Raw genomic sequence first — 27,525 nt, forward strand, 5'->3', positions numbered from 1 at the left:
GGCAGGGTCGTTCGCCCTCTGAAAGCTCTAGGGAAGAATCCTTCCTTGCCTCTTCCTAGTTTTGGTAGCTACCAGCAATCCTTGGGGTTCCTGGACTTTTAGAAGCTTTCAAGAAATCGTAGCTACGATTATGATGATACATATTTTACCTTCTTACTTGTTTAACATTCTACTACACTTAAATGACTAAATATGCAACAAGACTTGGTTCATGTTTCCCTGTGAAGCCTTCCCTGGTTTTCCTAATTGCTCCTTCTTCTGTGACTCTATAGTCACACACACATACCTGTATTATAGCACTTATTATAGCTTATTATAATTATTTACATGGTTTTTCCCTCTCCTCTCATCTGTGAAACACTGCAAAGGCAGGGAATGTATTTCATACAGCTTGTATTCCAGTACCAGGCACAGTATTTAGTATTCATTATTTGCTGAATAAAGAGTTAATGAAAAGAAAAACATCACATTTTATCTTGAAAGTATCGCTGAAAAATAGAAAGCATAAAAACTCTAAAGAAACTATAGCTCAAAGAAGGTAAAGCAATTTCCCACACTCACACTTAGTGGCATAAATCAGGACTAGATGCCAGGGCTTTGTCTGCCAGGTTTTAGAGTACAGAGCACTGGCCAAGAAACTGGTAGACTATAGAGGTGCAGATCTGCACTTACTCTCTGTGTTAACAAAAAATTTCTCAATTCTTTCTCAATTTCCTCATCCATAATAAGGATCATTCTAACTCTGTTTAACTTACAGAGCTATGAAGGCTCAGATGTAACAGTGTTTTATGAATTCTAAAGCCCCACACACAAATGCAAAGTAACAGTAATAATCATAATCTAATGCGCCAGTAAATCACTACCTTACTAGAGCCTCCCTCTTTCTTCATCACCCCCACATCAATTAACTGCCAAGTCCTACTGACTGATCCAGCAGGAACTTACATATTCATTACCTCTTCTTAATCACTGCTACTACTAAGCTACCCTGACTCAGCCCCTCATTCAATCTCCCCAAGAGTGCTATAACAATCTAACTGCTGCCCTACTGCTGGCCACCTTCAGTTTCTGCCCAAGTACACCCAGGTGTGTCCCTGCTCCACTTGAAAGCTTTCAATGCTTTTCAATGCCTTTACAATACAGGGCAAACTCTTTGAACTAATAACCAACTATTTGGCCCTAGAATGTTCATCTAGTCTCGTTTAGCACATGCACACACCACCTTCTGGGCATTTTACATACCAGGCAACTCAGCAATTTACTCACCACTAGCACCTACCTGTGCTGCCACAGATACAATTTGTGCTACACCTGTATCTTTCTTACTCAAAAATTTTTTTAAATGTTTATTTTTGAGAGAAAGAGTACGAGCAGGGGAGAGGCAGGGAGAGGGAGACACAGAATCCGAAGCAGGCTCCAGGCTCTGAGCGGTCAACCACAGAACCTGACCAAACTCCCAGACCGCAAGATTATGACCTGAGCCAAAGTCAGGCATTTAACCGACTGAGCCACGCAGGTGCCCCTTTCCTACTCAACTTTAAAACTTACCTAACCTTTTGATGTCCTGCTTAAACAACATGTTGCTTCAAAGTCTATCCAAATTTATTCACCAGGTAGAAGGTAACTCTCCCTCTTACAATTTATCTGTACTTTTTTTTTTCACAAGACACTTAAGACTTTCTGCTTTATATTGTAGTTATTTATGGATATGCCTACTCGTGCTTACTAGAAGTTCCTTTAAGACACGATTTATGTTGGGGCGCCTGGGTGGCGCAGTCGGTTAAGCGTCCGACTTCAGCCAGGTCACGATCTCGCGGTCCGTGAGTTCGAGCCCCGCGTCAGGCTCTGGGCTGATGGCTCGGAGCCTGGAGCCTGTTTCCGATTCTGTGTCTCCCTCTCTCTCTGCCCCTCCCCCGTTCATGCTCTGTCTCTCTCTGTCCCAAAAATAAATAAAAAATGTTGAAAAAAAAAATTAAAAAAAAAAAAAAAGACACGATTTATGTTGATTCACTATGCCTAGAACAGTGATATTCATATGTAACATTATGTAACATTCTCAATAAAAATATTTGTTAAATTAACTGACATTTTGTATCATAGTTAGGTATTTTACAAATTTTCCTCTTCCTCCTCTCTACTGTCTATGAGAATCTCCACTGCTTAGGGCAAATACTAGAGTTTCTTTCTTTCTTTCCTTCTCTTTTCTTTTCTCTTTTCTTTCCTTCTTTCCTTCCAAAGAAAAATAAATTGGAGCACCTAGGTGGCTCAGTCGTTAAGCATCCGACTTCGGCTCAGGTCACGATCTCACGGTTTGTGAGCTCCAGCCCCTCTTCCAGTAAAAACACAAGCTCCACTTTGGGTGAGCCCTGCTTCTCTTTCCCTCTCTCTCTCTCTCTCTCTCTCTCTCTCTCTCTCTCTCCCTCTTCTTCTCTCTCTTTGCCACTCCTCTCTTTCTGCCCCTCACTCACTTGTGGCCTCTCTCTCTCTCCCAAAAAAAGAAATTAAACTGCATATGGATTGAGCTTTCTATAATATACCTAAAACTTTTTATCTGTAATACACTTAAAACCTACTGGAGCTACCTCTAGAGCATCCCAAATCTGAGAGACAGGTTCATATTTCAGAAATTAAAAAGAAATCACTTAAGTCAGAATTATCAAGATCTTTGAGATCCACCTATTCTTCAGGGACGTTTTTAGACTATAAATTTAAATGTTAGAGAGAAAAAAAACAATTATAGCACTAAATTATGTAAGAGTAAAAAATCAACTGGAGAAGGTGAATGTTTCCTACATTTATTTGTGCATGACTCAGGCTGACACTTTGAAGAGAAGAATGTGACAGCTTACAAGAAAACAAACTCACTCACTCCCCTTAATTTCTGAAGGCTCATGCAAGTCTGACAGGCCAACCACAGGGTGATCTCTCATGTGTATCATCCATGACAATTATGGCTTCAATAAAAATGTTCTCCAAATTTTAATAAAGCCCAACTGGTTTTCAGGAAATAGCTAGCCTAATCTCTTCATATTTAAGAAAGCGTATTTCAGAAATTAGTGAACTAATTTGTGCACCTAATTAAGGCTGTCTAAAAATTTTATCTTAAAGCATGAAAAGAGGTATGAAATGAATGCAGTGGAGGAGGATACGGTGATATGAAAGGCTGAGCGCTAACAGGGGTCAGTGTTGGTGGCACAGGGTAAAGAGCTACGCTGAGAGGCCATCCTGCCTCTCTATCACCTTTGCTGGTTTTCCTCTTCAAACAGCAATTAAGAGTTTCCCTGTGAATTTTCAAAGTGCTGTGACTAAATGTGGGAAGCACATTTAAAAAAATCACAGCTCATTATAAGCATTTGAAATGATTTAAGGATAATACAAAAGAGGTCTTAGAGTATTTACCTTGCAACATACACTGGAAATAATCTGTACCTGTCATTATATTAATTTGATAGTTGTTTAATATGGGGAAAATCAGGCTGCTATAGACACTTCCTATTCTTCCCTATCATTGGTTATCGGGAGCAGAAGGGGGAAAAAAAAAAAAAAAAAAAAGGAAAAAGATTGCTAAGCAGCGGAATCTCATCTTATTCTGAATCTCCAAGCCCAAAGCGGAGCTCTAATTAGCCAGTACAGGGAAGAGGAAGGAGGAATGAAGTGAGAAAGAGCTTTCCTGGGGATCCTCACAACTCCATTTCCAGTCTCTCCCAGTCACTGTTCTATTGCTCAGGACAGAACTCTGCACTGGTTTCTTACACCATTCAGAAAACAAGCCACCAATGTCTTAAAATTCATGCATTTTTGTAGATGGGTGTGGAAATTTCACCATTATATACTCCTAAATCGAAATAATTAACAACTAGTCTGGGAACACAACCAATTTGGGAGGAATATCTTCATCTAATTCTTAAAACAAAATATGCCTCTAATCAAAAACAGCCACATCATTTCCTACACAAATCTCATTAGATTATACATGAATAGGATTGTGTAGGTTTATGAAACATAAAGGAAGCTCTTCTCTAAACAGTATTTACTGACAATGACAATCTTTTTTCGTGCTAATAATAAAATGCACAGAGTATTCTTACCTTAGAAAGGACAAAATATAATAACACAACCTCATTATCCTCTGTCTCCAAAGAAGAATTTACTTCTCAGTACTGTTATGGTAAATGATTACTCTTTAGGGAACAATCCCACACTAGCACAAGATACTCTGATAGGTCTTTCTCATCTCTCACTCCTATTACCGTATGACTACATGGCCATATCCATCAATCATGTTAGCAAACACAACCAAACCACAATGCTATTACAGAGAAGCTAACACATATTTTCAATACCATATAGTCACACTATTATCCATCTTTCATAGCCAGGCAATCAAACTGAACATGACAAGATTTCAGACAAATAGCTAATGGTAATATAAGTTTTCTTCCAGTCCTGGAAGCAACATGAACTTAATTTGTTCAACAAATATAAGTTCAATCTTTTTTTTTTTTTAATTTTTTTTTCAACGTTTTTTATTTATTTTTGGGACAGAGAGAGACAGAGCATGAACGGGGGAGGGGCAGAGAGAGAGGGAGACACAGAATCGGAAACAGGCTCCAGGCTCCGAGCTGTCAGCACAGAGCCCGACGCGGGGCTCGAACTCACGGACCACGAGATCGTGACCTGGCTGAAGTCGGCCGCTTAACCGACTGCGCCACCCAGGCGCCCCTATAAGTTCAATCTTTTACTATGGTTTATATTTTTAAATTTAACAAGAATATTTTTGAACTATAAGAAATACTTTAAAATTACTTATTTTTATTTAAAAAAATTTTTTAATGTTTTTATTTATTTTTGAGGGAAAGAGCGCAAGTGAGCGAGCACAAGTAGGAGAGGGGCAGAGAGACATGGACAGAGGATCTGAAGCAGGCTCTGCGCTGACAGCACAGAGCTCTACACAGGGCTCGAATTCATAAACCATGAGATGATGACCTGAGCCGAAGTTACACACTTAACTGACTGAGCCACCCAGGTGCCCCTTACTTATTTTTACTTTTAAGTAACTTTTAAGGTAGTTCAATGATAGCTTCTCACACATGACTGGAAAAATAATTTGCCACATAAACCAAGTAATGTGCATACATAAAGTGCATACATATATATGACAGTGTTTAATTCTTAATTTAATTCTTAAATTATACCGTATGAGTCAACAATCAATATTATAGTACAAACTTCACTCTTACTAACAAAAGGCTGAAACGCATGATTTTCCCACAAGGTGTGAGGGTGCCCCCTGGTGGCAGATTCCTTGCAGAAAACAAAGAAATGTATTAACAGAAAATAAACACTATTGCAATGAAAATATCCTTTAAAAAATTTGACCAAGTTCTACTCAACAACTCAGTTATTTCAGGCAATACCCAATGTAGAAAAAATTCAAAATGTGATCAAAGAATGTTGAGAAATCTCTGAAGTTCACTGTGAAAACATCTGACCAGCAGCGATTTCCAAGTAGCAAGACCAACAAGGTATCTAACACAGAAGGAATCTGAGAGATGACTTCAGCCAGCACAGAACAAAACTTTCTAAGCTGTCCAGGATGGTAGCCACCAGCCACATGAAATGACTTAGCATTTGAAATGTGGCCAAGTGTGACTGAGCAACTGAATTTCATATTTTATTTCACTTTAAATTTTTTAAAAATGTTAATTTATTGAGAGAGAGAGAGGAGGAAGGGGCCGAGAGAGAGAGAGAGAGAGAGAGAGCATCCCAAGCAGGCGCTGCACCTGTGCTTGGGCACAGAGCCCAATGCAGGGCTCAATCTCACAAACCATGAGATCATGGCCTGAGCCAAAGTCAAGAGTTGGGATGCTTAACCAACTGATCCATCCAGGCACTCCTATTTCACTTTAAATAGCCATCTAAGGCTTTGGCTACTGTTTGGACAACACAGATCTAGTCCTACTTGCTACTGCTACTCCATTGCAGAGAAAGTCACCAGAGCAATCCAAGGAAGAGTCAAAGTTTCCAGACATATGTAGAAAAGGATGGTACAAACACATATGACTAAACCTTTACCTTTTGTTTGGGGATATTTATTTATTTATTTATTTGAGAGAGAGAGAGAGAGAGAGAGCGCGCACAAGCAGGGGAGGGGCAGAGAGAGAGAGGGAGACACAGAACCCAAAGCAGGCTCCAGGCTCTGAGCTGTCAGCGCAGAGCCTGACATGGGGCTCAAACCCAGGAACCGCAAGATCATGACCTGAGCCAAAGTCGGTTGCTTAATCAACTAAGCCACCCAGGCACCCTTGTTTGGGCATTTTTAAGTACAACTAATTTAACTCAATTGCACTGAGCTACTTTTGCTAACTGCAATTCCTCTTAGAATACAGAGGAGTCTAAAAATGGCCCAGTATTCCTTCTGAAATAATTCTGGCTTTATAGCCTATATAAAACTGAAGATATGTGATGACTTGTATAGCATTTAGCTACAAGAGTTTAAGCTCAATTATTACCTGGAGTATCCATTCTTTTCTTACATGTAGAGAATAAAAAGGCAAATGGGTCCCTGAACTGTGGATTAGCTGAGTTCAGGAATCCAAAAAGAGAACAGCCCAGGTGGCCCCACATCTACTTAAGTACTCTAGTAGTATGTTGCTGTTTAGTTCAAGCACCTATTGAGTATTCACTTGGTCTGGGACAACACATTGCGCACTGTGAGGGATAAACACAAAGGCAGACAACGCAAGGTGTCTGCCCTCCAGAAATTAACTACTTTTTAGGGTAAAAATGGCACACAAACAACCATAAGGGTTTTATGTGTGCTGGCCTTACCTTTTCTTGATACCAACTGCCAATCCCAAGTGATCAGCTATCACTTTATATAAATAATTCCTAAATCTTCCATTAACAAGCTGTCACTTAAGACCCATATCCCACATTTTTTAAAAGTTTATTTATTTACTTTTGAGAGACAGCACGTGAGTATGCATGCGAGTGGAGGAGGGGCAGAGAGAGGACAGACAGAAAGCCAGGCAGGTTCCATACTACCAGTGCAGAGCCCATCCTGGGGCTCAAACCCACGAACCGTGAGATCATGACCTAAGCCGAAATCAAGAGTCAGATACTTAACTGACTGACTGAACTACCCAGATGCTCGGACCCACATTTCTGTGTGATCTACTCTCCTTGACTATCTTGAAATTAGTTTAAGAAACATTTACCAAGCACCAGCCATAAGCTAGAAAACACTAAGATGCCCTGGAGAAGTTCAGCCTCAGGAAGGACACAGACATTTAATAGATCATGCGTTATGCGGCAAACGCATGGAGGTGCATGCAGGACTACTGAAAGCACAGAGAGAAGTTTTTAGTAGATACTAGCAAGAGAGGAAAAGAGTTCTTGGAGGAGATAAAGACTGCTGGGTCTGAATAGGTGGATTAAGAGCAAGCAAACGGCATGCCAGGGAATCACAAACAACAGTCATTAGAATATCAGGTTTGGAGCAGGAAAGTGGCAAGAAATGATGCTGGAGTAGTGGCAGAGGCAAGGCCATGGAATACCATAAATATAAGAGTTGAAAATAGATGAGGTGCCACATAAGGTTTGAAGATATATGCCTCAGATAGTTCACTGTGTGTGAGCAGCATGAAGGATGGATTTGAAGGGAGCAACACTGAGCATGGGGCTCAGCTGGATGACTGTTGCAATATACCATCTGAGTCACGACAATGGCATGGATTAGACAAGTATGGTAGAAATAGAGGTGAGGCTCAAGAAGTGTTCAGGAAGTAAAATTATGGTGTCTTAATATAAGAAGATGACAGAGAAAAAGAGCTAAAGATTTGAGTGTACCCAGCATTAAGTGGTATTTAAATCTCTTGACACTAGGTTAAGAGATAGGGACTTAACAAGGAACAAATCAAATCACAGGAAGGTAAAGGGACATGAACAAGGACAAAGTCCATGACAGAAGTGACAGCTACACTAGCACTAAAGAATCAGCAAGGTTAATCAGGCCTTTGGGAGAACGGTGATGCCAGAAAAGATATAGTGACATAAGTACCCTAAGGTATAATTCCATTTTGGACTTGCTGAATTTAAGGAATGGAATAAAACTAGTGTTTCCTTTGAGATAACAAGAAAGAGACGAATAAGGAATATCCTGTTCATTGGAGGATGCTGAGCGGTATCCACAGCCTCTATCCATCAGAGGCCTGTAGCACCTTCCTTTCTGTTGTGAGAACCGAAAATGTCTCCAGGTGCGGCCAAATGTCCCCTGGGAAGCAGAATCACTCCTGAATGAGAACTACCACAACCAACTATAGCAGTTAAGAGCTAAAACTGGAGTGAGAAGCACCTGGGTTGAAATCCTAGCTTTATCACTTGAGCAAGTTACTTAATCCTCTAAGCCTTCATTTTCAGTTATTTGTAAAATGGAAATGTTAGTGTTTACCTAATGGGGTAGTTGTGATAACTAAATGAGATAAAACATACCACTCACACTGTACTTAGTACATAGTAAAGCTCCCAGTTATAAGGACCTCCACTGTCTCCACCACATAATCAAACAGGATGTTGTGGCAAACATCAAGGAGATCATCTACAGGAGGAGAGGAGGGGCGGAGGAGAAGGGGTTAAGTTTGGGAGGAAATAGGGCTAACCCTGAATGAGTAGGAGTTTGCAAGTGAATTGAAGCTCAAATGGTCTCCAATTTAGGATGTCCAGGCTCAAAGAAGGAAAGGATTATAAAGGAAGATGGAAGTCAACTACAGGGAGAGAGGTTGAGTATTTGGCTGCTAAACCAGTGAGCTGTGATAGTAATTAACTTTCCACTCCCAATGGAAGATGCCTTTGTGCTACAGATTGAATGCTTTTGTCCTCTCAGAATTCGTATGTTGAAACCTATTCCTCCAATGCAATGGTATTTGAATGTGGGAACTTAGGGAGGTTAATTAAGTCATGAAGGTGAAGATGTCATGAATGGGATTAGTGCCTTTATAAAATATAAAAGAGACCTTAGAGAGCTCCCTTGCTCCTGCCTTGTAAGACAGCCATCTATGAAACAGCAAGCATGGTCTCACCAAACACCAAATCTGCCAACACCTTCGTCTTAGCCTTGACATCCTCCAGAACTGTAAGAAATAAATTTCTGTTGCTCATACACCACCCAGTTTATTGTATTCTGATATTAGCAGCCTGAATGAACTAAAACACCTTTTTCATATCTGAGCTGGGCTTCCCAGGGTGGAAGTGGATCAGACCAATAGCATTACTTGGGCCTTCATTTGAAAATATTCCATATTTCACTATGCTGGAAATGGTTCTTGTTGCAGAAAATGTCTTTTCATAGTGCTTTTCAAGTAATCAAAGAGCATCTGAGGCAACAAGGTACTATGCCACTAAGCTTACTAAAAACTTCTTTAACACTATAAAGAATTATTGCTCAGACAGCTTAGACCCTAACTGCCTTGTGCCGTTAATCTTTACCTATCATTTACCATAGTAATAAGTCACAGGTACAAACTTTTTACGACTAGTACCAACAGTAAAATATGGAGAAGATTATTAGCTCAGTCCTCATTAGATGCAGCTACAATACTCTGCTGCTACTAAAGAAGTACTCCCTGAATCAAGAGGACAATGGACCTATTTAGCCCTTATTACCTAGTTTACCACACTGTGTATATAGATTACACATTGAAACAGTATATAAATTTGAAAAGCAGGTTGACATTCTGTTTTTATTTCCTTTTATCTTTATCTTCAGATATTGCATACCACAAAAATCCTTCCAGTTGTTAAATATGACCTTACATGTAAATAAAAGTGTTAGCAGCTTACTTAAAAGAAATACAGGGGCGCCTGGGTGGCTCAGTCGGTTGTGCATCTGACTTCGGCTCAGGTCATGATCTCGCGGTTTGTGAGGTCGAGCCCCGTGTTGGGCTCTGTGCCGACAGCTCAGAGCCTGGGCCTGCTTCAGATTCTGTGTCTCCCTCTCTCTCTGCCCCTCCCCTGCTTGTGCTCTGTCTCTCTCTGTCTCTCAAAAACGAATAAATGTAAAAAAAAAAAAAAAAAAAATTTTTAAAAAGAAAGAATTTATTTTTATTGAGTAGGAGAATAAGAAGAGTAAATGTAAATTAATTTAGTAGGAATTATAAATCAAGGCATTACGGCCAATTGAATAAAAACAAAACAAAACAAAACACACTTCAAGCTAGTTGAGAGAAATATAAATCATGAAACAGATTAAAACACGGAATTATTATCACCCCTCTACCAGGTAATAAAATCAATGCCACAGCAGCATTGAAAAGCAATGGTTTCCATAGTTATTTGAACCAAATGATTAAGGCTGGAGTTACAGGACATTAAAGTACTAGCTTTATTTCATTATTAGGATACAGGAGAAATTCTACTGAATAGATTTTTACTTTTAGGTATCTATAATTTTCATCTTCCTTGTCCTCTACACACACAAATACAATACAGTGTTTCACAAACACAAAATAACAACACTAATTTCATCAATGACCCATTGTATGGAAGGTTCAACTAAGACTGATTATTCGTAATAACTCAAAAAGTTTATAAAGCAAGGTGCCTCATTCCAACTGGAACAATTAGTCCTATGGAATATGCACTATTTAAAATAAATCATGAATTTTATACCCTCAATGTATGCTCCAATCCAAAAGCATACCTTAACCACACCAGGGGGGAAGTCCACATATTTCACATGAGTCTAAAATTTAATATTTCAGTGACTACGATTAGCTCTCTTTTGGCTCTTCCAGTTCTCATGAATTAAATTAAGTCAAGCTGTAAAGCAATGCAGACCGTATTGATTCTAGAGACTGTGAGTCACCAGGGGAAGAAGCCCAAAAAGGCTAAATTTCCACTGAACTCCAAATCAGAGGTTTGAAAGTTAGAGAGATAAAGACATTAGCTGTAGTCTTATGAAACATTCAAGGCTGCTTTCATTTGATTAGGAATTTGCTACAGGCTCTTTATGACAAATATAACAAGGACACTTTAAATCTTTTAAGCTTTGAAGAAAGATCCAGAAAACAGATTAGCTATGAAGAACTGCATTTAATTGGAAACCAATGAGTAATGTGTTTATATACATTCATGAATTACTTCTGCATTACCAAAAAAAAAAAAAAAAAAAAAAAAAAAAAAGAGGCTATCGTTGCCACAATCTTTATTGGTTATGGGTTAAAGAAATTTGCTCTGGGGGCGCCTGAGTGGCTCAGTTGGTTGAGCGGCCGACTTCGGCTCAGGTCACGATCTCACAGTCTGTGAGTTCGAGCCCCGCATCGGGCTCTGTGCTGACAGCTCGGAGCCTGGAGCCTGTTTTGGATTCTGTGTCTCACTCTCTCTGACCCTCCCCCGTTCATGCTCTGTCTCTCTCTGTCTCAAAAATAAATAAACGTTAATAAAAAAAATTAAAAAAAAAAAAAAAGAAATTTGTTCTGATCTGAAATGGTGATTATGACAACCTGTTGCCTTACGTCACTATTTCCCAAACTATCCTAGAAAACACTAACATTCCATGAAATGTTTATAGAGCTGGGCGGGGGGGGGGGGGGGGGGGGGAGGAGCACTGTCAAAAGAGAAAAAAGAAAAAAATCCTCTAATATTTTTGTTCTAAAATTTTTAACAGAGAAAAAATACTAAGCATATCCAACATAATTATTAAATAAGCTGTCCTTAACAGTAAGTATGTCATGCCCCAGAAAGCCAGGAAGCCCACAAGATATCATTTATATACAAATGTACTGATGCTCAAGTGATACATAAACATGCTACTATTGTGTTTTATGCTATGCAATGACAAGTGACTTATGCTATGATTTTTGCCTAATAACTTCAACATATCTTAACTTTCTATCACATAAAAAATCTATGAATCAAAACTTAACAATTTCTTCCAGTCATGACATCATATATGTAAGATAAACTTTTTCTGTAATCCTATTTTTTTTAATGTTTATTTATTTATATTTTTGAGACAGAAAGGAGAACACGAGCAGGGGAGGGGCAGAAAAAGAGGGAGACAGAGAATCCCAAGCAGGCTTGCACTCTCAGTGCAGATGCCAATGCAAGGCTTGAACCCACAAACCATGAGATCATGACCTGAGTCAAAACCAAGAGTCAGACATTCAACCAACTGAGCCAGCCAGGCACCCCTAATATATTTTTTTTTTTTAATTTGAGAGAGAGAGAGAGAGCACGCACATGCGTGCAACCCAGGGAGAGGGGCAGAGAGAGAGAGAGACAGAGAGACAGGGAGAGAAAGAGAGAGGGAGAGAAGAGAGAGAGAATCCCATGCAGGCTCCATGCTTAGCACAGAGCCCGACATAGGGCTTGATCCCACCACCCTGGGATCATGACCAGAGTGGAAATCAAGAGTCAATGTTCAACTGACTGAGCCACCCAGATGCCCCTATAATCTAGTTTAATACAAGCTCATCTTTGTTTTTTGAGTTTCTATAATTTTTTAAACTATCAGTAATTATAATTTTTAACGTATTGTTCACACACGTTCAAAATATTTTAAACGCAGATATAACAGTATATCCCTCAATCTTGGAAATAATGAATTCTAATGTACTTGTCTTTAAAATTTTAAATTACAGGGCACCTGGGTGGCTCAGTTGGTTAAGTGTCTGATTCTTGATTTTGGCTCAGGTCATGATCTCATGGTTTGTGAGTTCAAGCCCCACACTGGGCTCCATGTTGTCAGTGTGGAGATTGCTTGGGATTCTCTCTCTCCTTCTTTCTCTGCTCCTCCCTACCCCTCATGTGTGTGTACACCCTCTCTAAATAAATAAGTTAAGGGGCGCCTGGGTGGCTCAGTTGGTTAAGTGTCTGACTTTGGCTCAGGTCATGATGTCACAGTTCATGAGTTTGAGCCCCGCGTCGAGCTCTGTGCTGACAGCTCAGAGCCTGGAACCTGCTTCAGATTCTGTGTCTCCCTCTCTCTCTGCCCCTCCCCAGCTTGCACTTTGTCTCTCTCTTTCAAAAATAAATAAACGTTAAAAATTTTTTTTAAATAAATAAGTTTTAAAAAACTTTAAAACAAAACTGGTTTCCAAAGAGGAATATATTACTAGCCTAATCACGGCAACAAAACCTCTCTACTTTAAAGTGTAAGTTTTTCCATCTTTTATTTGTAAATGTCTACTCATTCCTGTACTCCTACCTCTCACTCTCTACTTTAGCAGTCACAGATGTAATAATAATAATCATAATCATAATCCCCTCATTTTGTTATTTATGGCAGCCTTTATGGATAAACCAACAGAAGTGAGGAAATAAGAGGCCTATTCATTCCTATATTTTCTATCCAGACATAAAATGGAACATGGATATGAAAATAAAATAATCACTAAAAACTTTGTTTCCTTTCAGCAACTAATCCATTTGCTGAAAAAGTTTGCTGCTTAAGTCAGTTTTAGAATTTAAAGTTCTTTATATTGAATAAATTAACATTTACATTTATTGTGAAGTGTATTTTCAAGAAATACATAGAATACATATATATATATATACATATATATATATATATGTATGGTCTAATGAATATTCATAAAGCAAACATCCATTTTTTAACTACCACCCAAGTCCAAACACAGAAGCCAGGATCACAGAAACAGAAGTAGTCTCTCTTAAACATACCCCCTCACACATAACCCTCTGGAATTACTGGAGCGTTAATGTGTCATGTAAATTACACAAGTTAACTCACTGAGAATGAAAAGAAATAGTGTCACAGATGTTCTAATATGGAAGTATTTAAGACATCTCTAAAATGCATTAATGGAGAACCTTTTCTAATATATAGGACTTTTTGTTAAATTTTCCTGTGAAAAAAATGCTAGTAATGACAATTTATTTAGAATATAAATTATAGAAATGCTTGGATTTAATTTCGTGGAACACCACACAGGAGGACCATAAAACACAGATTATTTGTTCCTGGCACTTTCAACAGCTGGCAATGAGGAAGACCAATATTAGCACTCAAGATGCAAAAAAAAACACTAACTAATGGCCATTTCAACTCACTAGCATCTAAATATCTAACTGTAAATTACAAAATAACACATAGATCTCTGTGATCTTTGCTAGATTCTGACAGAAGTAAAAACTCACTCTCATCCCAAATAAGGATGCTCACATAGAAGGATTAGCAGGATTCTAGGTCTTTTACTTCGTGCACTAAATACTAGTGTAAATATTAGGTAAAACTGTACCATGAAATGACACTAAATGACTGTGGATATTAACACCTCCTTTTATAAAGGTTTAGTTGCAAAATCAAATATGCACAGAATTAGCCAAAGCAAGGTTTTATTAACAGCTCCAAAATAAACTTAACTTTTGCAGTTAAAATATTAAAATTAATATGTTAATTTCAACTTTATTTTTTTCCTTACAAAGCAAGGCACTCAGAGTTCAATGTGACATTTAAGTAAACAATTTCCAAAAAACTGCTAATAAACAACATTTAAGAAGCACTCCTACTCTAAAATGTGGACACAGATAATACTAAGCAAATATAATTCATTTATAATTTAAAACCTAGCCAACAATTGTTTCCCTTGCATTGAAGACCTCATTTTCCTCCTCCAATCCCATTAGCACATATGTCTAACATTTCTTCTCACTAACCACTGCGGGCCTGGGCAATGTTATCTCTGTGGGCTGTGACATGGGAAAGATCTAGGTTATTAATATCTTTGGAGATTTGATGGACAGAAAAACACACAACTGTATTAAACATCCAAGGTCTTCCATTAAGTACACTGATGACAAGAGAATAATAGTCACAACAAGGAAGAACATCCTTGAATCTTCAGATAAGCTTTACACAAACAGATGTCCTTAAATCCCTAACACTGGAATGGCTGAGCAAATGATCTATCAATTTAATGGAGTATTATACAACAATTAAGACTAAAGATGAGGAGGAGCACCTGGGTGGCTCAGTCAGTTAAGCATCCGACTCTTGGTTTCAGCTCAGGTCACGATCTCACGGTTCATGAATTCAAGACCCACATTGGGCTCTGTGCTGACAGTGCAGAGCCTGCTTGGGATTCTGTGTCTCCTTCTCTCCCTTTACCCCTCCCCCACTCACACTGTCTCTCTTCTCAAAAATAAACTTAAAAAAAAAAAGACGAAAGATGACGGGCACCTGGGTGGCTCAATCAATGGAATGTCTGATTCTTGGTTTTGGCTCAGGTCATGAGTTTGAGGTTCATGGGGTGAGCCCCACATCAGGCTCTGCACCAAAAGTGTGGAGCCTGCTTGGGATTCTCTCTCTCCTCTCTTTCTGCCCCCCCCCCAAAGTAAATAAATAAACATTAAAAAAAAAAAAAAGACTAAAGATCAGTTGAGCATCTTTCTTTCGCTCAGGTCACAATCTCATGGTTTGTGGGTTCGAGCCCCGTGTTGGGCTCTGTGCTGACAGCTCAGAACTTGAAGCCTGGTTCGGATTCTGTGTCTCCCTCTCTCTCTCTGCCCCTTCCCTGTTCACACGCTGTGTCTCCCTCTCCCTCTCTCTCAAAAATAAAAATTAAAAAAAGTTTTTTAAAGACTAAAGATGATAAAAAACTATGTAACATAATTTTATAATATATCCTAAAATATCTTAAATATATTCTTATATCTAAATATAACTACAAAATATTAAATATATATACAAAGACTTGAAAAAAATAAATGAATATTTGGTGCAGTTATAGGGACTCCTCCAACTATCTGCACATTTACAAAGTAAAAAAAAAAGCAGAAGGTCAAAAATGCAATACCTCCTCTCTCTAAAGAACTGTAAAACTATCATCAGCACCTTGGTAATCACCTCATATTTATGGTCTACACTAAACACACCAAAACTTGCTATATATTACCCTTACAGGAATGCTTCTGGGCAAGGTCACCTGATAAAGGGGAAACAAGGTCCTGTCTGACTACTTTGATTAAGAAGAGAGATAAAAAAAAAAATGACTACTTTACCTCATAGCAAGGTGACAGGTATTTTAATCAATGGCATGTTTTACTGCCATCATAAAATGTCAGATTTAACATTACTTCTTACCAAAATTAACAACTGTATCCAATTTAAACCCAGAAAATTACAAAATACAAATAAATCATGTATATATGACAATTGAAGTGATAAAGATGATATCAGTTTGGTCAACTTTGCATCAAAAATGAGATCTCTGTAAGAGTAAGAGATACATAGATTCAAGGATATTCTGATAGCAGCATTAAGTCTTCTGTTACTTAATTTATGCCTGCCGTTTAACTGACCGAGCCACCCAGGCGCCCCATATGCCTGCCATTTAGTATCACACAGGTCAAAAACTTGATAAGGTAACCCTCCCTGTATTACTGGTCCTACCTCAAAATGCAAAATTGGTTTGGATCCTATTAATATGATAAAAATTGGCGTTCACAGCTAACTCCTTGCAGAAATTAACAAGCTGACCCTAAAATTCACGTGGAAATGCAAAAGATCCAAAATGGCCAAAACAAACTAGAAAAGGAACAAAGTTGGAAGATTCACACTTCCCAGTTTAAACCTTACTTCAAAGTTTAGTAATCAAAACTGTGTGATAGGGGCATAAAGACAGACATATAGATCAATGGAACAGAACTGAGAGCCCACATAAATGTTTATGGTCAATTGGTTTTTGAAAGAATGCCAAGAAAAATCAATAGGGATAAGAACAGTCTTTTCAACAAATGGTTGTGGGACAACCAGATATCCACATACAAAATAACAAAATTAGATCTCTACAATATATGAAAAATAACACAAAATGGGTACCCATCTGCAAAACAATAAAAGTGGGCCCCTAATTCATACCATATACATATTAACTCAAAATGGGTCTTGGACCTTTAGCATAAGAGCTAAAACCATAACATTTGTGGATGTAGGGGCACATGGGTGGCTCACTTGGTGAAGCACCTGAATTTGGCTCAGGTTATGATCTCAGAGTTCATGGGTTCAAGCCCCGTGTCAGGCTCTGTGCTGCTCAGAGCCTGGAGGTTGCTTCAGATTCTGTGTCTCCATCTCTCTCTGCCCTTCTCCCACTCACGCTCTGTCTCGCTCTCAAAAATGAATAAACATTAAAAAAAAAAATCATGGAAGAAAACAAAGGAGTAAATCTTTGTGACTTTGGATTAGCTTTTTATTTTTTTTTTTTTTTTTTTTTTTTTTCAACATTTTTTATTTATTTTTGGGACAGAGAGAGACAGAGCATGAACGGGGGAGGGGCAGAGAGAGAGGGAGACACAGAATCGGAAACAGGCTCCAGGCTCCGAGCCATCAGCCCAGAGCCCGACGCGGGGCTCGAACTCACGGACCGCGAGATCGTGACCTGGCTGAAGTCGGACGCTTAACCGACTGCGCCACCCAGGCGCCCCAAGGATTAGCTTTTTAGATATGACAACAAAAACAGAAAAAAAAATCAGAGTTTGTCAAATTTTTAAAAAATGTATGCTTCAAAGGATACAAGAAAATGAAAAGACAACCTACAAAATAGAAAATATCTGCAAATCATATTCTGATAAGGAACTTAAAACTTACAGGACACTTATAACTCACTAATAAAAAAACAGGGTGCCTGGGTGGCTCAGTCAGTTGGGCATCCAACTATGGGTTAGGAGCCTGCTTCAGATTCTGTGTCTCCCTCTCTGCCCCTCCCCAGCTCAAACTGTCTCTCTCTCTCTCTCTCAAGAATAAACATAAATAACATAACATAAAATAAAAAATAAAATAAAATAAAATATAAAATAAAAAACAAATAATTAGGGCACCTGGATGGCTCAGTTGGTTAAGCATCCCACTTCGGCTCAAGTCATCTAACTGTTTGTGAGGGTTTGAGTTCGAGCCCCGTAAGGGGCTCTGCATTGGTGATGTGGAGCCTGCTTGGGATTCTTTGTCTCCCTCTCTCTCTGCCCTTCCCCACTTGTGCTCTCTCTCTCTCAAAATAAATAAATAAACTTAAAAACAACAACAAATAACCCAATTTTTTCAAAAGCACAAAAGATGTGAATGGATATTTCTCAAAAGAAGCTATACAAATGGCCAATAAGCACATGAAAAGATGTTTAACATCAGTCATTAGAGAAATGCAAACCAAACCACGCTGACATACTTCTTCACACCAACCAGAATGGCTAAAATCAAAAGGACACACATTAACAAGCAAGAAATCCTTGTGCATTGTTGGCATGATTATGTAACAATGTAGCCACTTTGATCAACAGTCTGACAGCTCTTTAAAATATGAAACAAGTTACCACACAATCCAACAATTTCTAGGTATACATTCAAGAGAAGTGAAGAAATATGCCCACACAAAAACCTACACATAAATGTTCACAGCAACACTAATGATAATAGCCAAAAAGTCAAAACAACCCAAACATCTATCAACTTATCAATGGATAAACAACATGCGGTATACTCACACAATGGAATATTATTCAGCAATAAAAAGGTATCAAGTATTTGATACATGTTACAACATAGGTAAACCTTGCAAACATCGTGCTAAGTGAAAGAAGTCAAGGGATTTCACAGACTATTTGTGTAATATATTTCCTTTAACTATCTCTCCTCTATACATTTTACACTCTACCACTCAAATATCATGTCCTCTATAATATCTGTCCCGTGACCCAAATAAAACTCTCTTCCCCTTCCATGACCCACTAGACCATATTATAGTCATCTATGGCCATGCTTTCTGATGATTAAGACTGTCAATCAATTCCCCATCTTTAATAATACAATGCCTTCTATATAAGAGTGTTCAGCGTTCTTTAAAGGACAAACACCATCACAATACAAAAAACACAGGCCTTAAAGTCTAAGAGTCCTTCGTATATTCAATGAATGGTTACTGGTCAGCTATTTTGGCTGGAACTGAACTGAGCTCAAATCTAGATTCCCCAAGGGGCACCTGGGTGGCTCAGTCGGTTAAGCGATCAACTTCAGCTCAGGTCATGATTTCATGGTTTGTGAGTTCAAGCCCCGTGTTGAGCTCTGTGCTGTCAGCTCAGAGCCTAGAACCCTGCTTCAGATTCAGTATCTCCCTCAATCTCTGCCTTTCCCCCACTCAAACTGTCTCTCTGTCTCAATAAGTTTTTAAAAATTAAAAAAAAAATCTAGGGGCACCTGGGTGGCTCGCTTAAGCGTCCGACTTCAGCTCAGGTCACGATCTCACAGTTCGTGAGTTTGAGCCCCGCATCAGGCTCTGTGCTGACAAGCTCAGAGCCTGGAGCCTGCTTTGGATTCTGTGTCTCCCTCTCTCTCTCTACCCCTGCCCCGCTCACACTCTGTCTCTGTCTCTCAAAAAGTGAATAAACGTTAAAAAAAATTTTTTTTAAATCTAGATTCCTCAATACTTCATTGGTGAATTCATTCAATATTTGTATAATGTTGACCAAATTACTTAAGCTCTCTAAATCTACTTTCCTCTCTAAATTGAATGTACTATCTATATTTTACAAAAATGTTTGAGGATTAAATTCAAAAATATATTCCTTTTGGTAATATGTCTTCAATAAATACTGTTTCCTTTTTTCCTCCTTTCCTCAAAAGTAGCTGAACACATTTCTTCCGGTCTATGAAAAAATGTAATATTTAGAGGATATACCCAGGAAAAAATGATCTCAAACTTTAAAAGCAAGTAATTTCAAATTTATAATATGTATTATAAACCTCATGTTTTATTAGTAAAATTACCTGCTTAGAGTCTGAGAAGTAATGTCATTTCAACTACAGTTCTCATTCCCATAATACCACTATAGTTGCTAGAAAATTACTTTATCCTAACCAAGAGTTACTCTTCTAAGAGGCTTGAATTATCTTATAGGAACACTTTCCTAGGCAACAAATTTAGCAAACATAGTAAGACTCTGCAGAAGATACTATACAGGGTGCTTTATGTGTTAATCACACTTTGGAAGTCTAAATATACTGAGGGGGGCGCTGCACTACAGGACTCACACATTGAGAGGAGAACTGAAAACCAACACAACCTTCTAGAAAGGTGAATCATTAGTATGTATTGAAGGCCTAAAAAACCAACATACCTTTTGATCCAATGACTATATTTCTATATCCTGAGGAAATAATCACTGATACAAAAGATTCAGGCACCAGGATGTACACTGTAAAATAATATTTTTAAAATCCATATTTAGGGGTGCCTGGGTGGCTCAGTTAAGCATCCAACTTCAGCTCAGGTCATGACCTCACAGGTTTGGTTTGTGAGTCTGTGCCCCAAATCTACTTGAGATTTTTCTCTCTCTCTCTCCCTCTCTACCCCTTCCCCACTCATGCTTTTTCTCTATTCAAATAAACAAACTTAAAAAAAATCCACATTTAATATGCACAGGTAGATAAAATTACATTTTTTTTTTTTAAATGTTAACAGTGATTGTTTCTGGGAAGCAAAATCATGGACAATTTTTATTGTTTTATTGTTTATTTCTACAATTCAGATAGTGTTAATGATATAAAAAAAAAAACCCTTTTTTAAAAGCAGTAAAACAAACTTTTCACAGGTAAGAAAGTAATAACATATTTGATTATTGCTCCAGAATTTTAAGTGATTTCAGATACATTAGTCAGCTAGATCCTTAAAACATGACATTAAGGTAGAGTAGGTGGTTATTTTGTTAACAAATAAGGAGACTAAGGCTGAAGTCACGTGGCCTGCCCAAGTTTATACAGAGTTGAGACTAAGAACCCATGATTCTCTCTCTTTTTTTTTAAGAGCCATTTTTTAAAAATATTATTTTTGAGAAAGCACAAGTGGGGGAGGGACAGAGAGAGAAGGACAGGAGATCTGAAGCAGGCCGAGCAGATGTGCCCAATGTGGGGCTTGAACTCAGGAACTGGGAGATCATGACCCGAGCCAAGCCAAGGTCAGAACCTCAACTGACTGAGCCACCTAGGTGCCCCCCTATGATTCTCATTTCCAATTCTATGATCTTTTCTGCACCAGTGGTTCTCAAAGTAAGGTTCCCAAACCAGCAGCAACAATATCACCTATGAACCTGTTAGAAATGCAAAATGTCTCAGGTCCTACCCCAGACCTAGTTAATCAGATTCTCAGGATGGTGGGCTACAATCTGTGTTCTAACAAGCCCTCCAGGATTCAGATACATAATAAATCTGAGAGCCACTGCTGTATATCATGCTGTCTCATTCTTTATGAGATAATAAAAATATTTCTGGAAAAAAAAGGATGGTGGTATTATTTATACCACTGTCAATTGCATTATATTTTTAGGCTCTTCCAAATTAACAGGAAGTAGTGACTACACGGATTGACAATAGTCTTAATGTGTAATTACTGACAATGTAATTAACCACTTTCTTTTAAATTACCAGCAACAGTCCAAAAGGACAGACAGATCTTCCATATAATAACATCACAAGAAATGAACTGATAAGAACATTGGAACATCACTAGCTAAAAATGCTCAGAAAAGAGTCTGTTATATTTAGGTATGTTGTATGCATTACAGGATATAGGAGCAGGAATCGGAAAAACATTTTTTATTAATTTGAACCATTACTTTTTAATAGTCTCCTGACTTTGGTATCCCTGAAAACCAGTATGACTACTTGATCTGTTGAAATCCAGTCTATAATACTTAAGGAGCACTCACTATATGTAAGGCATTGTGTATGTGCTACAGGAAACACAAAACTAAGAAATGACACAGTCTCTGTTCCACAAAACTTTTAATGTCGTAGAGGATGTCAACATCTCATCAAGAATAAAGCAAGGCAAAGAGAGAGTGCCACAAGATAAATTTAAAAATCCACATGGAAATTCAAAGAAAGGGACACCTCATTTTGGAGGGATCAGAAAGGAAAATGTGAGTCTGGGGAGACAGAATTTCAACAGAGATAAGTGGCATATCAGTCTTTTATTACAGAGAAAATGAGGCAGCAAGTAGGAGGGAAGGATGTGTGCCGAGGGATATCATATTCTGATTGCAGACAATAGTGGAAAGAACACTGCTCTAGTTACAGTATCCTGTCATGAACAAACTATGTCACTTTGGCCAAGAAAGCCCATCTCTAAATCGCAACCACTCATTTATGATAGGAATAACGATGATTATGTTATTTGCCTCAGAGTCATTTATCTGAAAAAAAGGCCAAAGAGGGAAAGGCCTCAATATAAAATACATAGAACAAGTTCAAAGTTCAATATTTATTCTCTATTAGGTAAGAAAGAATTGTGTAAAACTGAAAATATTTCATTCAAAATGTTCCCGCTCCAAAATCAGTACTAATTATTAGTAAATGGAGCATAAGTAATATGGATAACTAAAAATAATGTGAGCAAAAGAATCAAATTGTACAAACATAAGAAAATGGACTCTATATACAAGTTATCTTTCTTTGGGGGGCTTACTTACCTAGCAAAAGTAATTAGCAGTTTCTTCTAAAACTAAAAATACATTTATCAAACAATTCAAAATCACACTCTTGGGCATTTATCCCAGAGAAATGTTCATGCACTATGTTCTTACAAAAACCTGCACATGAAAGTTCTAAGTAGTTTTAGTTGAAACAGCAAAAAACTGGAAACAACCCAAATGTCCTGAAATCATCTATAGTTAAAGTGTGATACATCCATATCATGGAATGTTATTTAGCAATAAAAAGGAACAAACTATTGGTGGATTCAAAGGAATTATATTGAGTGAGAAAAGGCAATTTGAAAAGGTTACACACTGTAACCTTTCTGAAATAACAAAATTATAAAGATGGAGAACAGACAGTGGTTGCTGGAAGTTAGGTGGGAATTTGTGTGGCGATAACAGGCAGCACCAGTGAGCACTGTGGTGATGGAATAGCTCTGTACCTTGACTGTGGTGTGGTTACACAAAGCTACGGTTATATAACTACACTCACAAATGAGTACAGGTATAACTGATAAAATATAAATAATCCTTTATGTCAACTTCCTGGGTTTGGTAATGTATTGTATTTATTTAAGCAATTGACATCAGGGAAGGTGGGATGAAGTGTGCACAGGACCTCCCTGCACATTTCTTTGCAATTTCACATGAACCTATCATTATTTCAAAATAAAATGTTAAAAAAAAAAAAGGTATACTCTTATTTTTTCAAATAGCAGTGGATGACACCTATTCTTCTAACACTACTATGAAAGTGGTATTCTTACCCATAGAAGATGGTATACAAAATGACTACAATTTCCTGTGGAAAATAATTTTACAACATAAACCCAGAGCCATAAAAAGTTTTGTGTCCTTTGACCTAGCCATCTACTTACTGGGAATCACCTAAACAAACAATATCAAATCTGGGAAAACATATATATATATATATATGTATGTGTGTCTGTGTATATGTGTGTGTACACACACACACACACACACACACACACGTAAAGATGTTACTACACTGTAATTGAGAACAGAGTAAAACTGAATGCAACCTTGATGTTTCTAATCATGACATATCATGTAGCCATTAATAATGATGACTGTACAACAATATAACAGTATTCTCTTCATGAGAGAAAAAAGAAAAATTCAAAATTAGCAGCTAAAATATACATATAACAGGAAATATTTTTCACAAAAATAAAGAATAGTAATTATGTTAGTGCAAAAGATTTATGGGTATTTTTCTCAAAATTTTTACAAACTTACATCATTTTCATAGTTAAAGAAATAAGCACACTTTTACCTTATCCCAGAAATCAACCAAAGCTGTGAAGTCCCATTTCTTAGAATATGCCACATTATATTTCAAAATAGCATCCTATGGAAAAAGCATAAACAAAACCTCATGACACAGTCAAGTAATTTATCTATGAATAACCTTTCTCCTTTATGAACTACTTCCAGTAAATTTCTTAACCAGCATTAACCTTCCTCCTACCATTAGCTACTCCACATCAGTAGCTATGAACAAACAGAATACACACTAATTTGTTATTCACTTAAGAAAAATGAGATTAGAGGGGCGCCTGGGTGGCTCAGTCGGTTGGGCGTCCGACTTCGGCTCAGGTCATGATCTCACGGTTTGTGGGTTCGAGCCCCACATCAGGCTCTGTGCTGACAGCTCAGAGCCTGGAGCCTGCTTCGGATTCTGTGTCTCATTCTCTTTGCCTCTCCACAATTTGTGCTCTGTCTCTGTCTCTCAAAAATAAATAAATGTAAAAAAAAAATTTAAAAGAAATGACAGCAAAGGTTCTTTAAAAAAAAATGCGATTAGAAACGTCAAGTAATAGGAAAAAAAAAAATCCAAACTCTTAACGTTTACATTATAAACAGAAGTGATACACTCTCAGTGGACAAAAATTGGATCTTGGAGATAAAAAAAATTTAAATATTATAATGATTGTTGGCTATCAATAGGCTTACACTATACATGCAAATATATAATGTACTTGTAGTATTAACATTTCATGGGAACAGTACTTTCTGGGAGAGATGGCAATAATGAAATAAAGATTGAGAAACACTGCCCTAAGGCATAAAACTGGTTTTTTGCCTTTTTCAGCTATTTTTTATAAGCTACATATAAATGGTTATCTTCCCCCAGCAGTTCATATAAATTACTTATTTATGTAGTGAAAAGTCAAAATAGCACGCCATCTACTGGTGTAACATTTAACTGAATAGGCAGTACTTTTTTCTTGTTACCAGCAATACAAACAAAACAGGTCCCAAAAGGAGTCGCTTATGCCACCAACCAGAGACAAAACTTAATTAGTTTCAGCCTCTCCCACAAATGGAATCTTAAACCAGTCAATGAGGAATCAGATGGTCAGAACTAGTTAATCAGCCTGACAGAACTCTGCCATCCCCTACAGGAAGGTGACCACCACAACTACTCTATTTTTTCCTAATATAATTTCCTTGCTCCCACTCACTTCTGCCTATAAAAGTCTTTCATTTCCTACAGCTTCTTAGAGTGTCTTTCCATCTGCTATATAAGATACTGCTTAATTAATAAATCATTGAATAAAAGCCAGTAAGATCTTTAAAATTTACTCCGATGAATTTTATTTAACACCAGAGTGGGGTACGCATAAGACAATCCAGTAGTCATGCAGAAAGAACTATTATAGTGGATGCAGGAACAGCACAAGGATTGAAAATCTGTGTGTAACTTCTGACTCCCTCCAAAATTTACCTACACTAATAGCCTGTTGTTGATCCGAGCCTTAGTGATAACATAGTTAACATGTTTTGCATGTTGTATGTATTATACACTATATTCTGACAATCAAGTAAGCTAGAGAAAAAAACATTATTAAGAAAATTATAAGGAAAAGAAAATACATTTACAGTACTGTATCATCAAAACAATCCACATGGGAGACTGGTACAGTTCAAACCTGTGTTGTTTGAGGGTCAACTGTATATACAATTATATTTTATCTCATCCTTTTAAATTTCTACTTTGGTTATATTTTATAATGTATATATTATATTAACAAAATAAACATGTAGAATTTATAAACAACTATTTGTATTTATAGTACATGCCCCCAATTTTGTTTTACTGAAGGTGTATGTAAGTTTGAAAAATAGTTACATTATTATAAATCTTCTAAATTTCCTCAGAAGTTACTGTTTTTCTTAAAGTTTTTTTTTCTTAACATTTATTTATTATTGAGAGACAGAGAGATAGAGCATGAGCATGGGAAGGGCAGAGAGAGGAGGAGACACAGACTCTCCAGGCTCCAGGCTCTGAGCTGTCAGCACAGAGCCCAACGCGGGGCTCAAACTCACAAACCGCAAGATCATGACCTGAGCCAAAGTTGGACGCTCAACCAGCTGAGCCACCCAGGCGCCCCCATAAGTAACTGTTTTTAAAAATTAATACTCTGCCAAAGAGTTTCCTGAAAAATATTTCATGCCATATAAACAATCACCAAGCATCCAGATTAAAAAGTGAGTCAACAATGCATATTATTACTTGGATTCAGGGGATATCCAAGTTCCTTCAAAAAGGAAAAGCATCAATCATAAAATAGTATGGTAAGAAAAAGCTTTTATTTTTCTCACAGCCACGATATAAAATTTTCCATTAAGAAAGAGAAAATTTTAAGGATTTTTTCTCATCACTGGTATCTGACTTCAGAACCTCATACAAGGTATTAAATAGCAAAGTCTATTATTAATAGAGATTAAAAGGACAAACAACACATGTACTGCAACAAACTGTTGACATACTCAACAACATGGATGAATCTTGAAAGTTTTCATTCTGAAAGAAGCCAGAAATACTAGCATATGTACTATGTGATTCCATTATGTAAAATATAAACTAATCTCCAGTAAAAAAAGAAAAAAGAAAAAGGCAGATCAATACTGCCCGAGGACAGTTCAGAAAGAGGAATCAACTGTAAAGGGATTAGAGGAATCTTCGGAGGTGACAGAAATGTTCTGTATCTTGATCAGGGTGGGGGCTTGACGAGTATGTGCGGATGTCAAATGTCATCAAATTACATACTTTAAAAGCATGCATTTTCTTTTATGTAAATGATTCCTCAAAGTTAGTAAGAAAAAACATTTTACACTCTAAAATTCATACTCTAATTCTTTTATGGGATTTATAATTAGCAATAACTCTTGACTAATATTTACTTTTACTTTAGTCTTCAAGTCTCAAAAGTAGTCTACCACAAGGTCTCCTATTAAAAACTGGATGCTATTCTGTATTCTCAGCTATCACCTATTGAGGTTTCTTTTAATTTATAATTCATAATAAGCATAATTAAAGCACGGACAGGTCCATTCTTTGTAAATCATCAGACACATCATTTATAGAAATATTACTGTGTAAACTGATTTTTAAGGAGACAATTCTTTTAAAAATTGTTAACATTTCTAACCTCACTTAACTCAATATCAATTAAAAGTGGCAAAAAGATTATTATACTCAGTAAGAGAGACTTAATGTTCCTCCCTCCATAGTGTTCTTTCAGCAAAGAAAACAATTACCATAAGCAGATAGAAGAAAATCTCAATGGATTACTCTGTTCTGGTGAATCTACCATAAACTAAACAAGAAAAGGAAATTCAGAGTAAAGCAGTTACCCCTTCCTAAAGTTATCATTGGCACACTAAGGAAATGCTAAAGAGGTGAGCAGACAAGGTAATTTAGAACACTATGATTATTCTGCATTCATGCTTAAAAGAAAAAATATGAAATTTTAAATAATGCTGTTTCTAAGGCCGTAAGGACCTAACACAGTGTTTCTCAAATGGAGCATAGATAGTACTCTGGGGTGGTCTGCTTCTGTTTTTGTGAGTTTATAATTGTGGTTTTAGAATACAAAGGACAAAAGACACGGTAGAAACGATGGCTGGTGCTTTAAACAGATACAAATGGTGAAAATTTTGAGCCATCCTAAGATAAACTGCAGTTCAGGACTGTCAAATTAGAAAGAACCTGGACTACAATGCTCACTATTATAT

The 27,525-nt window shown here is 37.4% G+C and overlaps 1 protein-coding gene across 7 annotated transcripts in view; it reads right to left on the reverse strand.

The window, feature by feature from the left end:
• Nucleotides 1–27,525, reverse strand: part of PARG (poly(ADP-ribose) glycohydrolase) — a 132,650-nt gene that overhangs the window by 86,576 nt on the left and 18,549 nt on the right. For all 7 annotated transcript variants that reach the window (XM_058697015.1, XM_058697014.1, XM_058697013.1 and 4 more), the window contains one exon: nt 23,777–23,851. In XM_058697015.1, the coding sequence (XP_058552998.1) occupies nt 23,777–23,851 (75 nt within the window). The remainder of the gene's footprint in view (nt 1–23,776; nt 23,852–27,525) is intronic.

Source organism: Neofelis nebulosa, chromosome 13 (assembly GCF_028018385.1).
Source record: "Neofelis nebulosa isolate mNeoNeb1 chromosome 13, mNeoNeb1.pri, whole genome shotgun sequence".
In the NCBI taxonomy this organism is placed as follows: domain Eukaryota; kingdom Metazoa; phylum Chordata; class Mammalia; order Carnivora; family Felidae; genus Neofelis; species Neofelis nebulosa.